Below are 27,711 nucleotides of genomic sequence, written 5' to 3' on the forward strand. Positions count from 1 at the left end.
CATCTTTGCCATAGAGGGAGTACAAAGAAGGTTCACCAGATTGATTCCTGGGATGGCAGGTCTTTCATATGAAGAAAGACTGGATGAACTGGGCTTGTACTCGTTGGAATTTAGAAGATTGAGGGGGGATCTGATTGAAACGTATAAGATCCTAAAGGGATTGGACAGGCTAGATGCGGGAAGATTGTTCCCGATGTTGGGGAGGTCTAGAACGAGGGGTCACAGTTTGAGGATAGAGGGGAAGCCTTTTAGGACCGAGGTTAGGAAAAACTTCTTCACACAGAGAGTGGTGAATCTGTGGAATTCTCTGCCACAGCAAACTGTTGAGGCCAGTTCATTAGCTATGTTTAAAAGGAAGTTAGATATGGCCCTTGTGGCTACAGGGGTCAGGGGGTATGGAGGGAAGGCTGGGTTCTGAGTTGGATGATCAGCCATGATCATAATAAATGGCGGTGCAGGCTCGAAGGGCCGAATGGCCTACTCCTGCACCTATTTTCTATGTTTCTATGTTTCTAAAAGACAAGGGTAAGGTTCTGATAAATCATAAACAAATTTAATCAGAAGAGAAAGAGAAGGAATAAGCTGATGAACACAGTGATGTAGAAAGGGAAACATCACAAATGAATGCAAGAAGTGTTTTTAAACAGAACACTTAGAAGCATAAATGAATGTTGAGTGACATAATATCTGAGCTACTTGGGAATATTATAGTCCAGGAGAAAAGAGAAGTAAAAAAGGGAAACTGTTAGGACGTGAGGATATTACGGATGTTGAATTAGTACAAAATCCAATTTGAATGAGTTGAGAAAGAACAGGGTATGAATATTTGTGCATTACAAGTAAACTTTATCATTGACAACAATAAGCAAAAATAAAAATAACAAATGCTGAGTATGTTTTGCAAGGAAGATAGACGAAACAGGTTAACAATTTTAAATGCACTCAAGCTACTTACTATGCAGATTGAAGAGCAAAATTGCCAGGAAATTAAACTAAACAAACAATTATTACAAAAATGGTCCTCTGGTACCTCACTTGTATCTAGCAAAGACAGAAAAATATCTAACACAGTCCCAGAAATTTCATCTTTGCTTTCCCACGACATCCGAGGATTCACACGGGCTGGCCCCAGAGATTTTCGTGCCCTAAGACCGCCCCAACTCCTCTTTCATAATGGAACCATCATTCAGTACTCTTTCCTGAACACCAGTAACTTCTATGACCTTCTTTATAGTAAATACAGATGAAATTTATTCATTTAAGACCTACTCATTCCCATGGCTCCACGCATAGCAACCATGCTGGGTCCTTAAGCAAACCTTTTCTCTCCCTATTTATACCATTGTAGGCATAATATACGGAGTTTTCCAGAATTCTTTTTGAATTTTGCGTTGGCTTGTGCTGAGCCTTGCAGGTGGTTGTCTTGGTAAAAGAGCAGCGTTGTGTGTAGCAGTTAGTGCCAGCAATTGGCTATCAGGGTTCAGTTCCCACTGCTGTCTGTATGTGGGTTTCCTCTGGGTGCTCCAGATTCCTCCTGCATTCTTTCTTTTTAAATCTTTATATTAAATTTTCAAAATTATAAACACAGTAACAATGTTGATACAAAGAGATTGGAATAACCTTAATAAACATATACAAAAAAGATTTTAAGTAACAGGGATAATAGACTTCCAAACTCATAATGAAATTAGACATATAAAAAAAGAAATAAAAAGAAAAAAAATATAGAATACTAAACCCAAAAAAAAACAGAACAGGGCTAGACCAATATCTTGAATCAGTCATGTTCAATAATGTCGTTAACTCTGCTCCTCTATTCATATAATTTAAGTTAATAAAAAAGATTTGGAAAGGTCAAATTACATCATATGAAAATGTTGCATAAAAGGTTTCCAAGTTTCTTCAAATTTAACCGAAGGATCGAAAATATCACTTCTAGTTTTTTCTAATTTTAAACTTAATATAGTTTGAGAAAACCATTGGAATGTAGCAGGAGGATTCAATAAAATGGGATAAATTTTTTCAATTAGTTATATGTGCTAAACATACATTAATACAATTTAAAGTAGTGCATAGAGCCCATATATCCAAAGATAAATTAGCCCATTTTTATTCCCATATAAACCCTATTTGTGATAGATGTCACTCTGAGGTGTCTTCTTTAACTCACATGTTTTGGTCCTGTCCTCTTTTGGAAAAATATTGGAAAGATATTTTTGATATTATTTCAACAGTTCTATGCTTTGATTTACAACCCCATCCTATTACGGCAATTTTTGGATTGCCAATGGTAGAACATAGATCTTTGTCTTCTTCAGCCTGTCGGATAATAGCATTTGTCACTTTAATGGCCAGAAGATCTATTTTATTGAACTGGAAGGAAACCAATCCTCCTGCATTCTAAAGATGTACGGGTTGGGGTTCGTAAGCTGTGGGCATGCTAGGTTGGTGCCAGAAGCATGGTGATACTTAAAGGGTGCCCACACACTTCCTCCGACTGCGTTGGCCATTGATGCAAATGACACATTTCTCTGAAGCAAGAGATAAATCTGCAGATGCTGGAAATCAAAGTAATACACACAAAATGCTGGAGGGCCAGGCAGCATCTGTGGAAAAGAGTACCCAGTCAACATTTCAGGCCGGGACCCTTCATCAGGACTGGTAAAATGAGATTAGAAGTCAGAGTGAGAAGGAGGTGGGAAGGAGAGGAAGAAGCACCTCCTGGTGATAGGTGGAACTAGGAGAGGGGGAAGAGTGAAGTAAAGAGCTAGGAAGTCGATTGGTGAAAGAGATAAAGGGCTGGAGAAGGGGAAATCTGATAGGAGTATTCTGTGTTCTTCCATCAACATATTTACTTTATATTTTGAAATATGGGCATCAGTTTTAGCAATCAAAAATGTCCATCCAGCTTTGCCAGATACCTAGGCGATCAGTAGGGACTCTGCTGGAGCTCACTCACTCACTAAATCTCGACTCCATGGTGTACACAGTCAGCAAAACAGGACCTCTGTCGCCCTAGACTACTGCATGCATGGTTTGTTAATCCAGGAGATGAATCCCAACATGATTTCTTGTGGTTATATCTTAACAGTGCTGGAAGGGGCTTTACCTAAAATTGGGCAGTCTTTCATTTATTCTGTTATGGTTATTATTCTATAGGTTTATTGAGCATGGCAGCAAAATATGAATCTCAGGTTGTATATGGAGTATGTAGTTTGATAATAAATTTAGTTTGAATTTTGAAATAAAATCCCTGTAATGCAACCAAATTATGCTCAATTTACAGAGAAATTTGATTACATCACAATAAATAAAGTGCAGATCTCCATATGGTTAAAAAAAAGACACATATGTTGTTACTTACAATATTGTAATTAGTGGAAGTATCACCGAGGTATTTTGTAAATATTCATATTGACAAAACTAGGACAAAAGCAATGATTAGAATTATTTTCATCCCCATTGCTTTTATGGATCTACACCTTAATCCACAGCTGTTGCCGTTGTTCCTTTTCACGCCTTGTGGCGCATCAGGCGGCGTTTTTGCTGTTTCTGTAGCACTTGACTGTTTGTCTATGAGGTCGAGTTGCTAGCTCGATGCTCAACCCAGCACAAAAGCGTGCAAGGAACCGACCGGATTTGAACTTGGGACCACTTGCCTTTAAGTCTGATGCTGATGCCACGATGCCACTACACCACCAGCCGGCTATTACTCCACAGTTAATTAACTAATTTTCAATCAAATCAGTAAAATGTTATATCAGTCTGTATTTGTGCTACTTTGAGCTTGTCACAAGATAGAAACAGATTTTGACATGCCCATCCGTTTGCCTTCCTCATTGTCAGGAAATACTATGTTTTTGCAACCTGCTGCTTCCTGGACTGTGATTTGTATTTTTGCATTTAGAGAAATCAAATGGAATCCTTAGCATTTATAGACTAGATAGCAACAAGTATAACAATTCCAAATACATCAAAATAAAATTCACTTGGAAACTTTCTATTAATTAAACTAGCTCTTCAGGTTCAATTAAAAAAAACACTGAAAGGTTTCAATCTCTCTGTGGAAAATTTCCATTTAAGTCTGATCCTAATACGTTGGGGTTTTCCACTCCTTAAAAAAAAGGCATTAATATTAAATATCAATTTTGTGCACTCTTGTACAAGCAGAAAAATCATATTTATGTACGTGAAAGCTCAAAAGGCAAATATAGGGAACATTACCTTCACAGAAACAATTTGAGTTACCTTCCTGCACTTGAATTTCAATGAACACAGCAATTGTCACCCAGACACTATTTGCTACATGGCTGCTGGTTGCTTTGGAAACTGCAAGAATGATTAACCGAAATTCATCGGGGAATGCAAATCGGCAGAGAAGTTTTCAGCTGTGAGTTTTTAGGTCACAGTAATGTGAAATGACAAATGATGATCATCCTTTTTATGTTAAAATAAACAATGATTGCATTGCGTTGCTAAGGAACCATGCCCTGGACAGTCATCTGAATCAAAAAAAATTATTGAGCTGTAATCCAATTACACTCTTTTAAACAAAGAGCACTACTGTAATTATTTTTTGGTCACAATATGTTGGAGATATTGGATGTAATATTGATCCTATTGAGCAGTAGCATTAATAGGCATAGATTGCCTACTCAGCTGACCCTGCAATAAGTCTAAAAATATCAGCTTTCTCTTGTGTCTTCCACAGATCCCCTGTTCCCTTTCTCCTTTTCTACGAGAGAATTACCTTTCTTCCCTGGAGCTCATTTAGTGCCACATTCTGATGGTAAAAAAGTTTGAATGAAAATCTGGCTGAGTGGTGCCACAACAACCTCACACTCAATGCCAGCAAAACCAAGGAGCAGATTATTGACTACAGGGGGAGGAAACCAGAAGTCCCTGAGCCAGTCCTCATCAGGGAATCAGAGGCGGAGAAGCTCAGCAGTTTAAATTCCTCGACGTTATCATTTCAGAGGATCTGTTCTAGGTCCAGCACATAAGCGTCATTACAAAGAAAACATGGCAGTACCTCTACTTCCTTAGGAGCGTGCAAAGATTTGGCATGTCATCTAAAACTTTGACAAACTTCTATAGATGTGCAGTGGAGAGTGTACCGACCAGTTACATCATAGCCTGGTATGGAAACACCAATGCCCTTGAACAGAAAAGCCTACAAGTAGCGGACACAGCCCAGTCCATCATAGTGAAAGCCCTCCCCACCATTGAGTACAGCTACAAGGAGCACTATCGCAGGAAAGCAGCATCCATTATCAAGGACCCCCACCATCCAAGCCATGTTCTCTTCTTGCTGGAAGTTCAGGACCCACAGCATCAGGTTCAGGAACAGTTATTACCCCTCAAACATCAGGCTTTTGAACGAGAGGGGATAACTTCACTCAACTTCATTCACCCCAACACTGAACTGTTCCCACAACCTATAGACTCATTTTCAAGGACTCTTCATCTAATGTTCTCAATATTTATTCCTTATTATTACTAATTTTGTTTTCATTTTTGTATTTACGCTGTTTGTTGTCTTTTGTATATTGGTTGTTTATCCGTCATGCTATATATGGTTTTCCATTGATTCTGTTTGTGTTTCTTTATATTTACTGCAAATACCCACAAGAAAATGATTGGGTTGTATATGGTAACATATATGTACTTTGACAATAAATCTACTTTGCACTTTGAAATTATACCATCCCTCTTTTACCCGAATGAAACTTCACTTTTAATTGACTATACCAACACCTCTCCACCACTGAACTACTGGACAAGACTGCATTCACCTGGTTTTAGGTAGTCAAAGTCAGAGTTTAATCTTCCAGGATCTCTACACCCATATGCAAGTTCACCAAAGATCTATTGTAGATCTTCCATCAGTTTCTTATTTAACGGTCGTCCCAGCTCTATGTCATCTGAAAACATTGACAATGACATTGAGCTCCAACTCACCACTAAGTTCCTTGATCTCTCCACTGTCTCAAAATGTCCCGTAAGCACACTGGATGAGCAGAAGTTCCCTTGCTTGGGTCCTGACCACAAACTCCATTCCCTCACCACTTTCAGCAGACTCTCTCAATCATACTTTAATACTCTGAACTTAACAATTCCAACACAATTCAAAGTGGCTTCTGTTGTGTTTTTAATTCAGTAATATTTGAGTAATAGTACAATACATTGGTGATTAAACATTCTTTGTTTAAGTAATGCATTACAGGTTATATGTAAAAATATGCAAACTGCATATGTCATGACGCTATCACTGTACATATGCACATCTCGCTAAAAGTAAAAATGAAGCAAGACCCGTTCTCTTGGGCTCCTGTCTTTTTCTTGCAATTAGTTTAATGTTTTGGAGCTTACACAGCATAACAGTGGCAAGAAGTATTTTGAAAACGAACCCAAGATGACTACCCACATGTTGAAGTGCAGTGAGACAATCAAGTTTTTGAAGAAGCGCAGTGAAATGGTCAAGTAAAAAAAAACAGTACAGCAAGTGTCTCTTCAGAAAAGGAGGCAGTAATGATTGAGTTATAAAGATAGATGTGTTCCATTGCACGGCAGATAACTAGCTCGAGTATACAGAGCTAACTGAGCAGTATTTTAAAGCAAATGATATAGCCAATGAGAATTGAGCCAGTTTTGCTGAGTGTATTGGGTTTAAAGGCATACAGTTTGCTTAGAAGTTTGACTGCTCCAACCAAACCAGCAGAAATTACCTTTGTTAATATTGTGAAAGTAATGCAGGAATATTGAAAGCTGAAACCATTGTTGATTATAGTTATATTAGGTTTCATTAGCAGAATCAAAAGGAAGGTGAGTCAATTTCAGCATATGTGGCTGAATTGAAGAAGTTGTCTGAAAATTGTCAGTTCAATAATGGGCTTAATGATGCATTGAGAGATCACAAACACAACAAAATCTGCATATGTTGGAAACCCAAGGCAAAACACATAAAATGCTGGAGGAACTCAGCAGGTCAGGCAGCATCTATGGAAATGAATAAACAGTTTCTTTCCATAGATGCTGCCTGACCAGCTGAGTTCCTCCAGTACTTTTTGGTGTTTTACACTGAGAGAGTGTTCAGTTCATGGAATCTTAAAAGAACACCTTCAAAAACGAATTGAAGGACGATTCACATTTAAAAGAACAATTGAAATAGCTGTATCAATGGAAACAGCAGAAGAGACGCAATTAAGTTGTAGTCAGGACAATTGCAGAAAATGCAACAAAGTTGGACATGTACAAAGAGCATGATGGGCAGGCAAAAATAAATAGACTGCACAGGAAAGTGAAAAAGCTAAAAAGTCAAGTTACAGTTTCAAATACAGCACTAATCTTCATTGTCATGATGAAATATCTGATAATGATGAGAGTGACAGAGGACTGTGTAGTCTTGTGAAAACTAACAATAGACAAGCAATAAGGGTTACACCAGAAGTGAACAGTAGATTAATTAAAATGGAATTGGACACTGGCTCGGCTGTTTCAGTCATTCCACAAATTGAGTTTGAATGGCATTTCAAAGATACTGGACTGAAGCCTGTAGATATCCAACGAAGAACTTGTACCAGAGAAAAGATAACTCCTGTGGGAATGACATTCTTAACAGTGAAACACAACAACCAACAAGCCACATGGAGCTTGTATGTGGTAAAAATACAAGAGGGCCAGCATTGTGGGGCTGCATGTGACTGAGACAAATACAACTCAATTGCAGATCCATTTTCTATGTGTATTCCACATCCGCTGTAATAGAGTCCATAAGTCAACTGAAAGCAAATTAAGAAAGGTACTGGATGATGTCACAACCATCTCCACACTATATACCATGGACCATAGCCCAAAAGGGGAAATGGGTGCTAGTGCCTATCTCTGTGTCTCTGGTTGGAAAACGTATTGGACCAAGGAAGGACCGTGTTGTTCAAAGGAATCATGAAAGTGATGAAAGCAGTGGTCCGACTACAACAGTATTTGTAGAAAACATATTAGAGAAAGCTTCTGATATATTTATCAAGCAATTGCTGGTGAAATGTTGCTTGGTTTCAAGCTGGAAGAGAGTTCCTGGAGTTTCTGGAAAGTTGCAAGCATTCGGCTTGAAGTACTGTCAACAGTTTTGGGCCCCACGTCTCAGAAAGGATGTGTTGTCATTGGAGAGAGTCCAGAGGAGGTTCATGAGAATGATTCCAGGAACAAAGAAGCGTTTAGCAGCTTTGGGCCTATACTCACTGGAATTCAGAAGAATGCGTAGGAATCTCATTGAAACCTACCAAATGTTGAAAGGACTAGATAGGGTGGATATGGAGAGGATATTTCCTATGGTGGGAGTATCTAGAACTAGAGAGCACGGCCACAAAGTTGAGAAGCGTCCTTTTAGAACGGAGGTAAGGAGGAATATTTTTAGCCAGGGCGTACTGAATCTGTGGAATGCTCTGCCACAGACTGCGGTGGAGGCCAAGTCCATGGGTATATTTAAGGTTGCAGTTGAACATTTCCTGATTGGTCAGGGCATCAAAGAATAAGGTGAGAAGGCAGGTGTATGGGGTTGAGTGGGATCTGGGATCAGCCATGATGGAGCAGACTCAATGGGCTGATTGGCCTAATTCTTTTCCTATGTCTTATGGTCTTATAGCTTTTGTAAATGTAAAGAACCAGAATATTCTCTGCATGTGTTAAGGCACAATCTTCAACTGAGAGACAAAATAACTGTGTGTAAAAGATGCAAAGACCAAAGCCCAGCTGGATGAATGGATGGCCAAAAAAGGAGTCAATGGATCTCTCCTTTTGGATTCCTAATCCACAACAACATTTGTCAGATGATGTTGTGGATTAGAAATTCAAAAGCAGAGATCAGGTCGTAAAGTAGAAGGGATATTGAGAACTAAATGCCCCTTCCCAAGATAACGATGTGCATTCTGGAAAGAAGAAAAAGGAAAAGAAAGAGGAAGATGACACAAGTTCTATGGGAATAGAAGAGGATAAAGGAGACCAATAATAATTAGGAAATTCAGAGATGCTTACAAGATGCTAGAAGAAGAAAAAGGTTAGAAAGAGAAAGGTAAGTTGTTGAAAGGAGAGAAAAGGAAGTGAGAAGGAACTTGAGAGAGAAGGAGAAAAGCATGAAAGAGAGAAGGAAGGTGAGGAAGAAAAAGAGCAGGAACAAGAGCGTGAACAGGATCAGGACTGTGAGTGAACCCGTGAGCGAGACCGTGACAGGGATCCTGAGAGAACCAAGTATACGGAAAGGCAGCATGACTGAAAAAGGGATCGAGAGTAGGATAAAGAGAGAAAGAGATGCTGGGATCAGGAGAGAAGCAAGGATCGAACAGATCCAGATAGAAAAGGAGAGCTGTCAGAACCACTTCCTACAGTCTCATAATCAACTCCTACAACTACCAGCACCTGAGATTGTTTTGACAGCCACAAGGCTCACTTGCTAAGCAGAGTGACCTCCCTTGTCAGGAAAGAATAAGAAATCCTCCACAGCCAGTAAATCTTTAAGCCCTGAATGGGATATTTGAGTTGGAATTGATAGCTAAGCAGGGAGGAGCGTTTTGTATTTAATAGTTCAGTAATATTTGAGTAATAGTGGAAATATAGTGGTGAATACTTTCCTTGTTTGTTTAAACAATGCATTGCAGGTTATATATAACACGTGAATGCATAGTTATGACTTTATCAAATTACACGTGCACATCTCACTAAAAGTAAAAACAAAACTAAGACACGTTATCTCCGAATAATTTCTGAAGTTATAAAGCATAACAACTTCCTATCTGCCATCCCCGTTTGTATTCGTCTAAATCACTGTTGTGGTTATCTTCATTTAAGGTCATTCACCTGCTACATTAGCTCCCCTTCTCTCTTCACAGATGCCAGCTGACCAGTTGAGTATTTCTAGTATTTTGTGTTGTTGCTACAGATTGCCTTCATCAGTAATCTTTGGTTTTAATTTAACCCCAGTGATGGAAAAGTTCTTCTATGGAATATACTGACGAAAAGAAAATTAATTTAATAAATAGATTTAAGGACAACTTCATTGGATTTTGGTGAGGTAAAAAAGAAGACCAATAAAGGGAACATCAGATGTAGATCAACACACGCTGTGTATGAACATGCGAGTTTTTCAGCTGGAAAGGCCGCATCGACAGAAATGAATAGACATTTGATGTTTTGGGCCGAGATGCTTCTCCAGGACTGAAAAGGAAGGGGTAGACACCAGAATAAAAAGGTGGGAATGGGGAAGGAGGCTAGCTAGGTGATAGTTGAAGCCAGGTGGGTGGAAAAGGGCTGGAGAAAAAGGAATCTGATAGGAAAGGAGAGTGGACCATAGGAGGAGGGGCACCAGGGGGAAGCGACAGGTAGGACAGAAGAGATAAAAGGCCAGAATGGCGAATAGAAGAGGGGAGGAGAGCGAAAAAATTTTTTTATCAGAAGGAGAAATCAATATTCTTGCCATCAGGTTTGAGGCTACCCAGATGGAACACAAGATGCTGCTCCTCCAACTTCAGTGTGGCCTCATCGCAACACAAGAGGAGTCCATGGACTGACATATTGGAATGGGAGTAAGAATTAAAATGTTCGGCCACCAGGAAGTTCTGCTTTCGGCGGGTGGAGCGGAGGTGCTTGATGAAGCAGTCCCACAATTTACAACAGGTCTCACCAATGTAGATGAGGCCACTCTGGGAGCACCAGACACAATGGACAACCCCAGAAGATTTGCAAGTGAAGCGTTGCCTCAGCTGGAAGGACTGTTTGGGGCCCTGAATGGAGGTGAGGGAGGAAGTGAATGGGTATCGCATTTAGGCTGCTTGCAGGGATAAGTAGCGGGAGGGACCAGACATAGATACTGATTTTCTCTAGTTTGTCCAAGTTCCATATCGTAGATTGCTAGCCAAGTAAAATTTCAGGCTCATCAAATAAAAAAAGGTCAATAGCAACAAGAAGTTCAAAGTTCAAAGTAGATGTATTCTTCAAGTACATAGGTCACCATATCCAATCCTGGGATGTGTTTTTCTTGCAAGCTTACTTGGTAAATTCAAGGAACATTGAAAGACTGTAACTAACAGAATGGATAAACAACAGAAGTGCAAAAGACAACAAACAGCAAAGAAAAGATAGATAGATAGATAAATAAATAAGTACACAATAGATATCGAGAACATAAGAGGAAGAGTCCTTAAAAGTGAGCCCACAGGTTGTGGGAACAACAGCTCAGTGATAGAGTGAGTGAATGAATTTATCCTCTTTGGTACAAGACCCTGATGGTTGAGTTGATTTAGAATAAATAGAAAGTAAGTGTGAGTATTGCGTGTTTAGCAATACAGTGTGGAGTACGTCCTTCTGGCCCTTCGAGCCACACGTCGCCAGCAACGCCACAACCCCAATTAACCCTCACCTAATCACAGGAAAATTTACAATGAACAATTAACCTATCCAGCACATCTTAGGACTGTGGGTGGAAACAGGAGCACCCAGGGGAAAGCTTATGCATTCCATAGGGAGAATGTACAGAGATTCCTTGCAGAACAGTGTCAGAATTAAACTCCAAACTGTAACAGCATCATGTTAACCGCTATGCTACTGTGGAGTTAAAGTTGTGGTAAATACTGGTCTCCAGATGGACAGACACTGGTGTACTCCAAAGATCTTAGGAGGGACAACACTTTTTATGATATATATTCATTCTCAGACACTAGGGAGCAGGATAAAATTTCAAAATTAGCATTTGACTGAAAGCTAAAAGTATGGTAACAGTGGGATAGATAGCAATAGATCACAAATGAGATAGACTGATTGGCAGATTGTGTAGATGAAGCAGAGAATGTGAAGTGTTACATTTTGTCAGAAAAACCACAAGGTCTTAATGGTATAGTTCTGAAGGGTGTGCAGAAAGAGAAGACCTGTGATTTTTTTTTTGTGCATGAATGTGACAAAGCACACTGGGGAATCACGTGAGTTTCTGGGCTTTAAATTTAAAGCAGGAAGACTACAATTAACTTTTATAAAACAACAGTAAGGTCACAAAGAAAGTGATATTTCCAAGTCTCGTCAGCCCACGTCTGGAAGAAGATATTGGTTCAAGGAAGGTTTTTCCGCTGGTCATTATGATTTGAAACTCGCAGCCTGTGGAGACAGAATTATTTGTGATTTCAGATACCAAACTCAATTGGCACCTTGAGGAAAATAACTTGTTGGGCTGGACAGGTGTGGAAAGAAGGAAAGAATAAAGTAGAGAAACATATAGTCAATTCATAACTGATGGGCTGAATGGCTTTAACAATTCAGCGATGTCTTTTAAGGGTATTAACAGTATTCAGCAAAAGTAATTGGTCCAAATACTTGATTTTTTTGTTGAAATAGTTACAATCCTAGTAATGCTAAACACCTTTTGTATAGGTGTGATTCATGAGATGACCATGGCTTTGTAGTAACACGTTCACATCTAATTCACAGACTGTCTTTCGGTCCCACACCAGAGATGGAAGCATTGAATATGGACTGATGCTTACAGGGAGTGATGCAGAGCCAGCCACAGTGTCTCTGGGACATGAAACGGCTTCTTGTATTACTACTTGAAGTGGGAGGAGACACAGTGTCTCTGAGCCCCCCAAACCAAAAGTCATCCTGACATCAGCGACTTATCACCAATTTGGAACCCGGTGTATGCAAACTTGATTTTCTGCATTCCCAGTGATCTGTCATCGGGTCACTCATCTGAGGGCTACTGGTCCCATGTAACCCAGTACTACCTGTCGCATGGTCGGGTGGTCGGCCACTAAACCGGCTCCCCCACCAGGCTTGCCTGCTGAGGAGGGTGGCTAGACACCCTGCAGGACGAAAAACAAGACCTGTCAAAGGGCGGATGAACCCTCTCGTAGGGTCAACGGCCATCTAGCAAACACGTGCCGTGAAGCGCGGAAAGGGCATCCCTTGCATTGAAGCTTGGTCTGGCCATTCACTGCCACAGAACTTCCCCCAGCCGTCTTGGACCTCACCATGCCGCTGGATCTGGGAGGGGATGTCGAGAGGGTGAGTCTGGACCTGTGCAACCCCCTACTCACCTAAAATCCACTCACACACACGCTGTTCCTTTCTGAGGAGTGGGGTATCCTATCAAACCCCACTAACTGACTGAAAGGAACCATCATCATCCTATGGGATGGATAGCCAGAGAGATATACACCAATTTGGTGTATCCTGCTCAAGATTGCAAGAGGTCTCAAATTTAATTGCAAGAGCAACAATGGAGATGAATCCCAGAAAGGTTATAAAAATTGACACGATCACACAAAAAATACACAAAATCTGCTAACACATAGAGTAAATTGGAGCAGCATGTTCATGAAATTCTTCATAATCACGTCCTGTTACTTTCAATTATTTTCATGAATGGAATTTCTGCAATGTGAATAGCCTCACACAAAGAAACAAAACCTCCCATCCAAATGTTATCATTTCATTCAAATATTCAAATGAACTCTTATTATTTCATGTCCAAATTAATACAATATTCTGAAGGATCTTCCGGTATGCGACGTTAGTATATTAGAAAGTTATTAAGTATTCTGAATCCAGACATCAGTACCTCATTAAACAGCTTTGGGGGTGCAGCTAAGGCATCTTCTTCTCCCAGATACTTCACCCACGACCAGGACTTTTTCCTTCCAGAGAGTGGAACAGCTATGAGAAAAAGTAATAATATTTGTTACTGCAAACTGCAAACACAAAGTTTAAGGATAAGGATATACAAGTTCATGTGATATCAGAGGAATTTGGTTTATCTCAAATGAACTACGTAACTGGGATAGAGGGAGAGGGTAAGAAAGAGGGCTGTGGGAAAGAGGTGGGAGGAGGGCGGCGGTGGGGGGGAAGAGGGAGCGTGTTGGGGAAGAGGGAGCGTGTTGGGGAAGAGGGAGCGTGTTGGGGGGAAGAGGGAGCGTGCTGGGGGGAAGAGGGAGCGTGTTGGGGAGAAGAGGGAGCGTGGCGGGGGAAAGAGGGAGCATAGGGGGAAATGCCTCCATGATTTGAAGTGAAGTCACCAACATGTGGCATACAGATAAAAGATGAAAGGAAGCCAAGATATTCCTTGAGGAATACCAGGTGTGGATGAAAATCTATTACAAGTGATTCTCCGACTACAAGTTAATACCCAAGAATTAAACCAAGTGAACATTATTCCACCGAGTTGGACAATCCTAGAGAAGCTTTAGAGGATGTCCGGGTCAACCGTGCTCGAGGATGAAGACGTAATGAGAAGGACCAAGAACAATAGATAACAAATGTCATGGTCACACATAATTAGCAACGTTTTCCAGAGTCATTTCAATAGGTGGATAATTAATTGGAAAGAAAGGAACATACCACTTTGGGAGGTTCTGTAGCACATTCTGGGAGTTGGGAAGGGAAAAAAAGGTAGGTCGGAATTGTACCTGAAGCACCCAGCTACGCAATGATTATGGTTATGTTTTCTGAGCACAAACTACTTTTAAATTATAATGAACTCTCCATCAATATCCAACTTTTCTTCTATCTTGATATTTCTTGCAGGTTAATACGTCGTTCATACTGTGGGTTCTTCAACCACTGCTGTGATTTTACTGGTGAATTTCATCTGCCTATTTCTCAGAAATAACTACAGGACTTCAATTTAAGGTTTTATCCCTTGACTTACCTTTGGAGATTTGGGGAGGGGCTGGGTCAGATATAAAGCTTTTTAATTCATTGTACTGTCAACTGCCAATAAGAAAGCAGAATCCATCACCATCCCCAGGCAAAGCTTTCATCTCACCTCTGCCATCGGGGAGGAGGTAAAAGAGCCTTAGGTCCCACACCACCAGGTTCAGGAGCAGTTATTACCCTCCAACCATCAGGCTCCTGGACCAGTGTGGATAACCTCACTCATGTCAATGCTAAACTGATCACTGAAAACAATCTACGTACTCACTTTCCAGGACTCTACAACTCTTGTTCACAGTATTAATTAATTACCTATCTTTTAATTGATTGTTATTTTTGTTTGTATTTGCAGTTTGTCTTCTTTTGCACATTGGTTGCTTGTCCCTCTCCCAACACCCCGCCCCCATCCTCACCACATTCTACAGAGGTTGTATTGAGAGCATCCTCAGCAGCTGCATCACTGCCTGGTTCGGAAATTGCACCATCTCGGATCGCAAGACGCTGCAGCGGATGGTGAGGTCAGCTGAGATGATCATCAGGGTTTCTCTTCCCACCATTACAGACATTTACACCACACGCAGCATCCGTAAAGCAAACAGCATTATGAAGGACTCCACACACCCCTCATACAAACTCTTCTCCCTCCTGCCATCTGGAAAAAGGCACTGAAGCATTCGGGCTCTCACGATCAGACTGTGCAACAGTTTCTTCCCCCAAGTCATCAGACTCCCCAGTACCCAGAGCCTGGACTGACACCAACCTACTGCCCTCTACTGTGCCTATTGTCTTGTTTATTATTTATTGTAATGCCCCACTGTTTTGTGCACCTTATGCAGTCCTGGGTAGGTCTGTAGTCTAGTGTAGTTTTGTGCTGTCTTACATAGTTCAGTGTAGTTTTTGTCTTGTTTCATGTAGCACCATGGTCCTGAAAAACATTGTCTCGTTTTTACTGTGTACTGTACCAGCAGTTATGGACGAAATGACAATAAAAAGTGACTTGACTTGAATTGTCTTGTCAGTGTTTGTATGTAGTTTTTCATTGATTCTAATGCTTTTCTTTGTTCTGTGAATGCCTTCAAGAAAATGAATACATGGTGACATATATATACTTTGATAATAAACTTTGAACTATTCCACAGGAACAATTTAGGCCCCATGATTAAGTGCTAAGTTCACAGTGAAGAATGCGTGCCTTTTGAGTATTCGCTATATCCCAGTTATTCTAGGTATATTGTGTAAAGAAATGCTAATCGATATGGGTAAGAAGCAAACTGAATTGATCCTTTTCAAGTTAAACTGATTTACTGCTGATTGCATGGCCAAGCTGTTAATTGCTTTGAACCAAGCACTAAAATCAAAACGAAACAGCAACTATAATCATCAGCAACAAAATATGAACAGCAATTTTGATATTTGTTTTGACATAAGACAGTCACAAATTAAAATACAATAAACTAATGTAACACGTGACAAGTAAGTATAATGCAATACGTTTCGAATAAAAAGTACTAAATACCCTGTTTAGAAAGCTTGGAATCTGGGTCAGATTGTCCACTGTTTTTGAAGCGACTGTGTTCTGTCAAGACTGAAGACACTTTTATCTTCATTTTCTCATCACTCTGTACTTCTTCCTGTAGCAAAATCAAATTCACAGTATTGTACTTGTGAAATGCAGCTCAAAGAAAAACATCAGAATCGGCCTTTTTTTTTAAACTTGAAATTTGTACTTCATTCAATAACATCACAAGTGACACGTGTTCAGTTTCTGTAGCTGCATTGTTCATTCTACATTGGACTAAAAATTACTAACATCCCAGGTATGCCAGATGATTTTTTTCAATTTGCAGAGAAATGTGTTTTTGTTACCACACAATACTTAGCTTCAAATTAAAATGACCCAGTAGGGCCTTTAAATTTTAATAATGTCGTTCTGCCAATCACTTTAATATAATATTACATTTTTCCCACTGAATGCTAATGTTGCATGAAATAAATTGATTATATGCAGGAATATTACATGCAACATTAAGCATGAAGGTCTTTAAACAATATGGTTCAAGTTCATGAGGAAAAAAATGGTTTGTTTGAACCCTTTATTCTTTACCATCGCCCTCAGAAACTGTTCTAGAAACCTTGAATAATTGCAACTCACAGTAATCAATTCTTATCACTGGAGGTTAGGTTTACACCAAAGCTGATCATTTCAAGCATGTGAAATGTTCGCACTTTTAAAGATTAGTTTTTATGTTGCACGATGTGGATTTGTTCCATTTGCCATGCTATTCCAACATTCTGGAGTCCTTATACTGCAAAAAACCTACAGCATATCAAGTTTGTATCACTGTAATTATTTCTGTTAACCATCACAAACATTTAATAAACAAACACAAGAGTTTCTGCAGATGCCGGAAGTCCAGAGCAATACGGACAAAACTGCTGAAGGAATTCAGCAGGTGAGGTAGCATCATGGAAATGAATAAACGGCCATCATTTCGGGCCCACACCCTTCATCAGGTATTTAATTTGTACTCTACTGTAGCTCCCTTTCTTATTAGCTGCCCTGCGTGTGTAGGTAACAATGGTTTAGTAACACTGACCAGTGACCAGTCTGAGCTCCTTTATTCACTTCACCTTTGGTTATCTCTCACAATTTTGACAAAGCACACGAACCCAGGCTTTCTTGCTCTCCTTCTCCCATCCTCCCCAAATCCACCATCATTGCTCACTCTCTTTAACAAAATGCAATGCAAAACCATTTACATTTACTTGGTACAGTGAGGGCAGGAGGTGAGCTGGAGAATGTTGTACAAATGGTAAGACCGTGCAGTGTAACTGCTTGGTGAGACAGAAACATCTTTTGGTGAGGAGCCATACAAAATGAATCTCAAAAAACCAGCGCTCAAGAGAAAATGTTTAAAATACATCTAAATGACATGCATGCTTTCAACATGGAGTGCAGGTACGTATGACAGATAGCATCCATTAACTGCATCTCCAACACTGGCTTCTGTTGACAGTCCTTGATAGACCACATGGCAGCTTCAGTATGAACAGTATTAATAACCATCCTACTAGGAAATGTTAGGCTTGACCACTCTACCCATCCAAAAGAGAAGAAATCTTGATTGGACATGGCAGCAAAGGTTATGGGGAGAAAGCCAAGAACTAGGGTTGTGGAGAAGATAAAAAAGGACTCAGCCATGATTGAATGGTGGAGCAGACCCAATGGACCAGATGGCCTAATTTTGCTCCTATGTGTTATGGTCTTATGGTCAATCTGTCCATTGTCATAGCTACAAAATTCGGCACAATGGAACAAAAATGGAATTGTAAAAATATAACAATATCTTTACTTAGCAAGGAGAAGAAAACTTGAGCTCATAACTCTGGTAACTGGAAATGCCTTCTTCACAGGAAAGTCTTTTCAAAGGGAAAATGCTTTTCAAACCAGAGTATAGATCATTGTATTGTTCACTGCAATGCTGTAACTGAACGAAGAAAAGGCAATTACAAGACCACCACTGGAATCAAAGCAATTTGGGCAAACATCGGATCTCTGCAATACAGTTATTCTGAATTATCTGCATTATTCTGCTTCTCACTTGACTCGTTATTTAAACTACCTTCAACAATCAGTTAACATACTGTGGAGCATGTGTGCATTGGGCTCACAAATTATATTTATACTGTGATTCCGAACAGAGATGGGAAATAAACTATCACTTCCAGTCAAGCATTATGCTCACAAGATCTGGGTAAATCAGGAGAATTTGTGCATCATTTCACCATGTTACTGGATTTACAGCTGCTCTGAAGGAGAAACAGGAACGATGGAAGAGAGACTACTGCTATCACATCCCTCTCCTACCTTTGCTGGCCTGGAATTAATCCAGCTCTAAAACTCTTGTGCTTGGTCTGCCTCTGCTTTAAGGAGAGGACTGCTATTCCAAGTTATGTGACATGTGAAGGGGGCATTCTGGCTCTTCCTTCTCACTTCTGTCCTCATGGAGCCCTGAAGGGTTTGGAGATTACCTATGCATCATCAAGGCAAATGACCAGTTTTAAATTAAAGGCTTAATGTTGGTGAAAAACAGTTTTTGCGATTGAAAAGAAAAAAAAAATCCTGAAAATCTGAAATAGAAACAGAAACTGATGAAAAGACTCACCTAGTCAGGCAGCGTCTGCAGAGAGAAAGGCAGAGTCATGTTAATGATGTTTCACCATAAAGTTGAACAGTGTGATATTATTGTGCCAGTCTAGCTCTGATGAAAGACCAATGATCTGAGATGTATACTCTATCACACCTCACATATACTGCCTTGCCTGCTGCACAGAATATCTCCAACATCTTCCATGTTCATAGTAGTTTCCGTCGCACCAAAATCAAAATCGCTAAGTAAACACAATATGGAAAGCAGACCACAGCAGAGTGAAAGCTTCAGAAATCTCACTGCCTAGCAATATGTCACTGTCATAGAAGTTAAATATTTATAAATATAACACACCATGTAGTCATCTTCAAAATCTTCATCAAATTCTTCTCTTGGGTTAACACTCACTTTCCTCTTTCGCTTTTTCGTCCGTTTCAATATTACACTAGCATTTTGCTTCACAAGTGCATGGTCCATAACAGACTGTCTGGAAAAGAATTTTGCATTGAAATATAACTTAGCTAGCCAAGCTCCAGAAGCATCTAATAGAAGTTCCAAGTTTCAACATTACACTTTTGATGCATTAAATTAGTTTCATATTCTAACTTAATAGATTTATAAAATATAAGAGCATAATGATTTTATTATTGGACTGGATCAACTAACCTAAAGGTCTAAAGTGGGGTCCTGACAAGAGTTCAAATCACAAAGTACACTGGAGAAATTTAAATACAATTCAAGAAATAAATCTGATATAGAACACTGTCATAGAGTCATAGAAAAGTACAGCACAGAAAAATGCCGCCCTTCTGCATTCCTGCCTGTCCTTTCAATACAATGTGTATCCTTGGACATTAAGCTCCCACTGTAACACTTTTCAACCACCTCAATTCCCTCTGTGTGATAGAAAGAAACTGTTGAATCCAAACCCTCATTTTACCTCATGATACCTCAAAAATACCCTCCACCAACATCCTAACTCTTGTACTGATGGTACGTATTTCAGTACTAAATGTACCTCCAGCCATGATTCTGCAGTGCAGCTACAACAATGGAATCTAACTAAAAAAAAGAGGAAAATTGGATGGATACAATTAACATCCAAACGACAGGATGAACTGTGAATCACACCTAACTCCAAAACTAAAAATGACTACAGTATATTTTAAAATATATTTTTGATTTCCTTGTGCCCTCACCCCTGCCTATTTCTATCATCACCTCAGCTTCAGGATTCATTTCGGCTGATCCAGTTTCAATCTTTTGCATCAGTCTACCATCAAAAGCAGTATTTTCAATTGCATTTGTAATTGCAATTTGTAATCTCCCCTTTTAAAGTCCTCCTTCAAAGCTACCTCCTAGAGTGGCACACACTCCTAGTCAGCTGTCCTAATATCACTGTAAAATGATATTATTATAAAATGTTTTTATTGGCAAGCACCTTGGAATATTCTGCTACAATAAATAGCCCAAGGTAAGTATGAATTGCTTCTGTTACAGCAGGACAAACCACGCTTATCACGCTCTCCATTTGGAAATGTATTCAAAATGGATTGCTGTCTGCACTAAATTTTTGATGTATGCTCCAAGCTCCTTAGTGGTAAGAGTAAGTCACTGAATTTACTTTAAAATTCAAAATATGGTTACACCAATTATTCAGAATTTCCCAATTACTTCTTCATAGTTGTACTCTGTGGACCTAATTACATAGCTTTACATTTTATTTGGTTTGAGTTTTGTCTTATAACATCTGGAAACAGTTATGTTGTTTACAATTCTGCATTCAAGTCTACAATAAAAACAGACAACTCATCATCTTAGAATTCGATTTTGCAAAACTTATCAAAACTGCTGTTCAATATACCTACTCATTTTCATACAGCTGCTTATAATTTGTGCCACAGAAACGGTCACATTTATTGAACTTGCCCATTGTCCCATATCCTCCACAGTTTTCACAGCAGCAGGTGCCTTGTGTGTTAGACAGATCATTAGTGCAAATATCTTCAGAAACAATTTCTGTTATGACACAAAAGACAATAAGTAAATCAGTATAACAAATGTGGAATAATTCTGCCTTGTTAGTACAATAATAGCCGTATGCCATTCCCAAATTTGAATAGTTTTAGCAAATTAACTTCAAGATCTCTGTCTTCATGTCTTTATCCTAATTTGCTTCCATGCTCATCACCAACCAGAATCCCACCGTGCACCAATTAAACCTGACGTGAAACAGCTTTATTTCTCATTCCCTTGTACATGAATAGTATTGTCTTCACTTAGTGGAATGCATCTATCAGCATTGAAATCAGGTTTAATATCACCAGCATATATTGTAAAATTGTGTTGCTTTGCAGCAGCAGTACATATTAAAACATAATCATAAAAAATATAAATTACAATATATATAAAAAATAAGTAGTGCTAAGAGAGTGGGAAAAATTGAGGTAGTGTTTATGGGTTCACTGCCAATGGCAGGGGGAAGAAACTGCTCCTGAAATGTTGAGTGTGTGTCTTCAGGCCCTTATACTTCCTCCTCAGTGGCAGCAATGAGAAGAGGGCACGTCCTGAGTGATGGAGGTCCTTAAAGTTGGATGCCTCCTTTTTTGAGGCATCACCTTTTGAAGATGTCCTGGATGCTGGGAAGGCCAGTGCCCATGGTGGACTGGCTGAGTTTACAACTTTCTGCAGCTTTTTCCGATCTTGTGCAGAGGCCCCTCCATACCAAAAGAGTGACACAATCAGATAGAATGTGTACCACAGTACATCTGTAGAAGGTGGTCCTAACAAAGTGCAACATTGCAGCATTTCCTCGCTGTCCACTACTTCCCCAGTCTTGGTGTCATCCACAAATTTACTGATCCAGTTAACCGCAGTATCATCTAGGTCATTGATAAAGATGACATACAAAGGACCCGGCACCGAACTCTGTGGCACTCCACTACTCACAAGCCTCCAGTCAGAGAGGCAACCTTCTACTGCCGCTATCTGGCTTCTCCCACAAAGCCAAAGTTTTTTTTATTATTAATTATTTATTGCAATACCAACAAATTACATTCAATGCAACCAGTTGCCAATTACATTTTGACTGTTTAACCCAGCGACCCCCCAACCTTCATTACCATCCCCCCTCCACCCCTCTCTCCCCCCATCCCTCTCCCCGCCACCAATCAACTGAATAGTAGCACATACACAGATAAAGCATTCCTATTTTAGCAAAAGATCTTTTAAGTTAGATATCAAATTTGTCCGCCTTATGATTGTGTTTGGTCGTGCATCATTTACTCTTGCTGATGAAAGTTCCAGGTAAGAAATGTCCAAAAAGTTCCGTAGGCAGTGAGTATTTGAAATATCATGGGAGGGTTTCCAACGCTGGACTACAATCTTCTTAGCTGCAGTCAGGCCTGCCAGCCAGATTTGGCGTGTTTTTTCCGTAAGGGAAAGGTGGGAGTCATCATTTAGAAGATGTACAGCGGGGTCCATTGGTAATTGTACCCCTTTTAGTTCTGTAAGAGTGCTGATAACCTTCCCCCACAAATCAAAAACCCCTGGACAATCCCATACAACATGTATAAAAGAGCCAATGGCTCCATGGGGGCAAAATGAGCAATAAGGGTTAGGAACCAGTCTCATTTGATGTCTAATTCTCGGGGTTAAATCTGCTCTATGAAAGAATTTCAAGTGTATATACTGATGATTTGGATTTTTCGAAGCACCAGCAGCATTATCCCAAATCGCATCCCAGTCTAAGTCTTGTCCCAATTCAGATATGTCCCTACCTCAGGCTTTCATTCCCAATGTGGGCATATAATTCTGGGAATTTAATTTATCATAGATATATGACACTATCTGTCCTGGAGCACTCTGTATCCAACTTAAGATGGGATGGTCCTTTAAATCTGACTCCCAGGGAACACAGTAGGCTTTACAAGCTGATCTTACTCGAAAGTAGAAGAAAAGAGAATGTTTATCAATATTATATCACGATATCAGTTCTTGAAAGCTAAGGATAGTACTTGCCCCATTAATATCTTGAAGAGTAGTAATACCTTTATCCTCCCAAGTTCTGTTAATAAATGGTTTCCCCCCAGATAGAAAACGATTATTGTTCCATAATGGAGATGATCTACACCATACGCTTTTAAATTTTAGGAATTTTTCCGCTGTTCGAAACACTTGTGGTGTATGGGTTAAAATTGGACTGTAATACAAATCACATTTTTTTGGTAGACATACCTACAAGGAGAAAGTCCTTCAACCTTATTGGTGCTATTAGCTCTTGTTCTATATTTTTCCAGGACGAAACTTTATCCTCCTCCATCCAATAGCTAAGACTTTTTAATACAAATGCCCAGTGATACAATTTAAAATTTGGACATGCCAATCCCCCATTCGACTTTTTGAATTGTAGATCTGACCATTTTATATTGGGTCTTTTACCATTCCAAACATAGTATCGTAGTAAGGAGTCCAGTTTTTGCCAATATCCTGCTGGAGGTGTAAGTGGGATCATTGAGCTGATAAAATTAATGCGGGGTAAGATGTTCATTTTAATGACCGCTATACGGGCCCGGACTGATGCTGGCAGGTGTCCCCATCTATTAATATCTTCTTCTATTTTTTTCAGAATTAGAGAGTAATTTGTTTTAGCCACAGCTGATAGGGAAGTATTAACTTTAATACCCAAGTAGAGGACTTCATTTGTAACTTTAATCTGGGGAGGAAGAGACACCTTACTTTTATCCATATTAATCAGCATCAGTGCTGATTTTAACAAAATAACTTTGTATCATTAAAGAAATCCAAATTGCTCCAGTGTTTTTAAAACATACGGGAGAGTTTGTTGAACATTCATCATATAAACTAGCATGTCGTCCGCGTAAAGTGATATTGAATGCGATGTTGTACCTATTGTAATAGGGGAGATCTGAGGTGCAAGCGGTTCAATAGATATATTGAAAATTAAAGGAGACAAAGGGTCCCCTTGTCGTGTGCCCCGTCCTATGTCAAATAACTCTGAGAAACCTCCTCCTACACATACCCGGGCTGAAGGATTAGCATACAGTGTTTGAATCATATTGATAAATTTATCGCCGAACTTAAATTCTTTTAGAACTCTCCAAAGATATGGCCATTCAAGGCGATTGAATGCTTTTTCAGCATCTAGAAATAGCAGGCCACAGGCAGGTGGGATTTTATGTGTTGCACTCAGTACATGTAAGAGCCGGCGAATATTATCAGATGCGAGACGCCCCTTGATAAAGCCCGTTTGATCTGGGCTAATTATTTTCCTAACTACTGTTTCAAGTCTACTGGCTAAGACTTTGGAAAATATCTTGAGGTTGGCATTTATCAAGGAGATTGGATAGTAATTGGCACACTCCAAGGGGTCCTTACCAGGCTTAGGTATAACTGTGATCAGGGCTGTGTTTAGATCTCTATGGAAAGCGCCATTTCCAAAAGCATAATTTAATGTTTCTAACCATACTGGTCCAAGAATATCCCAAAGTACTAGGTAAAGTTCCACAGGTATGCCATCTATGCCTGGCGCACGGCCCTTATTTGTAGCTTTAACTGCTTTGAGTAGCTCATCCGGTGTAATAGGAGAGTGTAGAGTTTTGGTCTCCTCTAATGACAACGTAGGGTGGTCTAATCCACTAAAAAAAAACGTGAAGTCATCCTCAGAAGGAACTGAGCCACTTGTATACAGTTCTTTAAAGTAATTGTTGAACGTCTCGTTTATTTCCTCTGTTGAAGATACTATTCCACATTTAGCACATCTAATCGCTGGTATAGACCTTTTAGTTTCCTGTTGTTTGAGCATTAGAGCTAAAAGGTGGCTCGGTCTGCTGCCTTCTGCGTAATACTTATGTTTGGTTACATGGATCATATATTCTGCCCTGCTTCTTAATAAATTATTTAATTCTGCTTGTTTCATTTTGAGCTAGTTTTCTTTTGTTATGGTGTATATCCCTTTGAGATCATTTTCCAAAGCCTTACATTCGTCTTCTAAGGTGGAAATTTTTTGAAGCCGGCTTTTATGTAGGTGAGAACTGAACCATATGGTGTTATTTCGTAAGAAACCCTTGATGGAGGCCCAAACCACTGTCACATCCAAGACACTATTTTTATTTAAATTTATAAATTCTGTCAGTTTTGTTCTCAGTTGTGATAGAAATTCGTCGTTTTTTAGAAGGGTGGAGTTAAACTTCCACCTCGTAGCCTTATTTTTAATTTTGCCATAATTAAAAGTAGATATGACTGGGTTGTGATCAGATAGATGTCTGGGCAAAAATTTTATTGAGTGTACTAAAGGCAGCAGACCGGAGGATATAAGAATGTAATCTATCTGAGAGAAAGTTTTATGTCTTGTGGAGAAGAAGGTATAGTCTTTAGCAGATGGATTATGCACCCTCCACACATCCGTTAAGTTTAAATCCGTTAGAAAAAGGTTAAGTGCTTCGGAAGCAGATTCTTGAGAGCTTGATATAGTTGAGGAAGATTTATCGAGGTTAATATTTACCAAAGCATTCATGTCCCAACCAACATATGGTTGGTAGTCACTTAACTTCAGTAATTGTGAGGTAATTGAGGGAAAAACATTCAACCTCGAATATAGTTGGGGCATATAGGCTAATGAATGCCACTTTTTTACCCTGAATGGATGTGCAGAAAAAAGCTAGACGTCCTTTACTATCGGCGCCCATCCTTTCAATTGATACATTAATATTACGTCTCATTACTATCATAACTCCTTTTGTACGAGTACCATCAGCTGATGCCACAACGGGTTTATAAAAACGGTTTTGAACCCTGGGAATGTCATTAGGTTTAAGATGTGTATCCTGTAACAGCGCAATATCTATTTTCTTTCTACGTAAGAAATCTAAAACCTTTGAACGCTTGTAGGGAGAGCTTAAACCTCTAACATTAAATGATACAATAGTAAGATTTTGTAATTTATCTGTGTTGCTCATCTTCCCCTGGATCTGTTGTTGTAAGTTGGTAGTGGAGCCCTGAGTTACCCCCTTCCCACTCCACCTCCCATCCAACCCTTACTTTGTAACATCTGTGAGTGTCACTTAGCAATGTCAGACACTGAACACTGACATCAACTGCCCCCCTTCCAGCACCAACAAATTAGAAAGACAAAGCAGTTCTCATAGACAATCATATCAAAGAGACAAGAAAAAAGAAACCTGGGCAAACCCGTTAACCTATATAAGTAAAACCGTTTCCGTCTCACATATACCACATGATCAAGATCCCAACAGCTATCTTGCAAGTAACTGTCGCTTCAATAGACAGTCGCTTTGTGATGGCACTAATGACGTCTTATCTGGTGCCCAAAAATGTAAACAAATCTACTGGAGACATAACTTTCTAAAGTTAGTCAGAACAAACTGCTGGTTCACAGTTTCATTCCTGATGAAGTATTACATTTGGATATATTGAATATTACCTTAAAACTCTGACCTGCAATACTCAGAAACAATTGCCCCCTTAATTAATTAAATACAAAGGTGCAACGAATGACTTTCCGATAAAAGAATAACCAGAAAACTTCACACTTAGAATGTTAACTTGCCCGTGCCTGATAGATTGCACATACAGGCAAGTTCGAGCTCTTAATGCAGTTCCATCTCCTCCCGAGGGGCGTGTGGACTTTGCCCAGGGTCTTCTTCCATATCTCCCAGCGCCGATAATTTCAGAACTTCTCTCACTTCCTCTGCTGAGTTAAATGACATCTTCATGCCCTTAATATTCACTTTCAAGATCGCTGGATATATGAGGAATGAGTCAATCCCCTTCTGTCGAAGTTTAGCACGGATCTCCTTGTATCTCTGCCATTCCTGCATCGTGCCGGGGCTGTAGTCGGCGAAGAACTGCAGCTGGGTGCCGTCAGGGAGAGTAGGTTTGACTTTCCTCGCGCCCTCCAGGATAGCCTGCCGGTCGGAGTATCGTAGAACCTTAAAAATCATGGTCCGTGGTCTTGAGATGTTATTGGAAGAGATCCTATGTGCTCTATCTATCTCCAAAGGAGTGCTGTGGGAATTCTTGAGCTCTGGAATCCAATTAGGCAGCACCTCCTGGAGGTAACCTCTTGGATCGTCGGCCTCAGTGCCCGTCGGTAACTTGACCAGCCGCACGTTGTTTCTCTGGATCTGTCCTCCAAGTCATTTAACTTCTTCCATATCTTAGTCACCTCCGCGAGACAGGAGTTAGTAACTTCCTCATTCTTGCGTAAGCAAACCTGAATGTTGTCTATTTTATTGAAAATTGTGCTAAATTTTTTAGCGTGAATGTCCGCCTGCTCCTTTAACGACCAGAGATTTTGCCATTCTCTGCCATATGCTTCCGTATGGGGTCGAGAGCCTTTTCCAGCGACTCCTTTAGCATATGTGCTACCATTTCTTGCAGCGATTCCATCTCCGTTGCCATTGTTTGTTTAATTAGCATTGCTATTTCTTCGGATGAATCGCTAGCTTGGTGCCGTCTGCCGGTATCTTGTTTCCTGGTTGAATTTGTATCTTTTTTTGAAGCCATGTCTTTAGTTAGATCTTTCTCCAACTCAACCTTGTATTCAGACCGTCTATGAGCCCTGAAGAACTTGAAAAAGGAGGGTCGTATGTCAGCGCTCAGTGCCATGCTGCCATCTTGCCTTGTGCCTCACCGGAAGACCCGCCAAAGTTTAATCCAATTTACTACCTCATCTTGAATGCCAAGTAGCTGAACCTTCTTGACCAACCTCCCATGTGGGACCTTGTCAAGATGCCTTGCTAAGGTCCATGTGGACAACATCCACTGCCATCAACTTTCCTGGTAACTTCCTTGAAAAACTCTCTAAGATTGGTTAGACACAACCTACCAT

The 27,711-nt window shown here is 39.9% G+C and overlaps 1 protein-coding gene across 6 annotated transcripts in view; it reads right to left on the reverse strand.

Annotated features, from left to right (window-relative positions):
- LOC134355649 (lethal(3)malignant brain tumor-like protein 4) overlaps positions 1-27,711 on the reverse strand; it is a 427,935-nt gene that overhangs the window by 281,222 nt on the left and 119,002 nt on the right. For 3 of the 6 annotated variants that reach the window (XM_063065889.1, XM_063065869.1, XM_063065879.1), the window contains exons 5-8: positions 20,708-20,858; positions 19,194-19,326; positions 16,205-16,319; positions 13,598-13,692 (exon numbers count right to left, since the gene is read on the reverse strand). In XM_063065889.1, the coding sequence (XP_062921959.1) occupies positions 13,598-13,692; positions 16,205-16,319; positions 19,194-19,326; positions 20,708-20,858 (494 nt within the window). Of the gene's footprint in view, positions 1-13,597; positions 13,693-16,204; positions 16,320-19,193; positions 19,327-20,703; positions 20,859-27,711 lie in introns of all 6 variants that reach the window. The other 3 variants (XM_063065900.1, XM_063065916.1, XM_063065908.1) reach the window with 3 other exon arrangements.

Source organism: Mobula hypostoma, chromosome 1 (assembly GCF_963921235.1).
Source record: "Mobula hypostoma chromosome 1, sMobHyp1.1, whole genome shotgun sequence".
Taxonomy (NCBI): Eukaryota; Metazoa; Chordata; class Chondrichthyes; order Myliobatiformes; family Myliobatidae; genus Mobula; species Mobula hypostoma.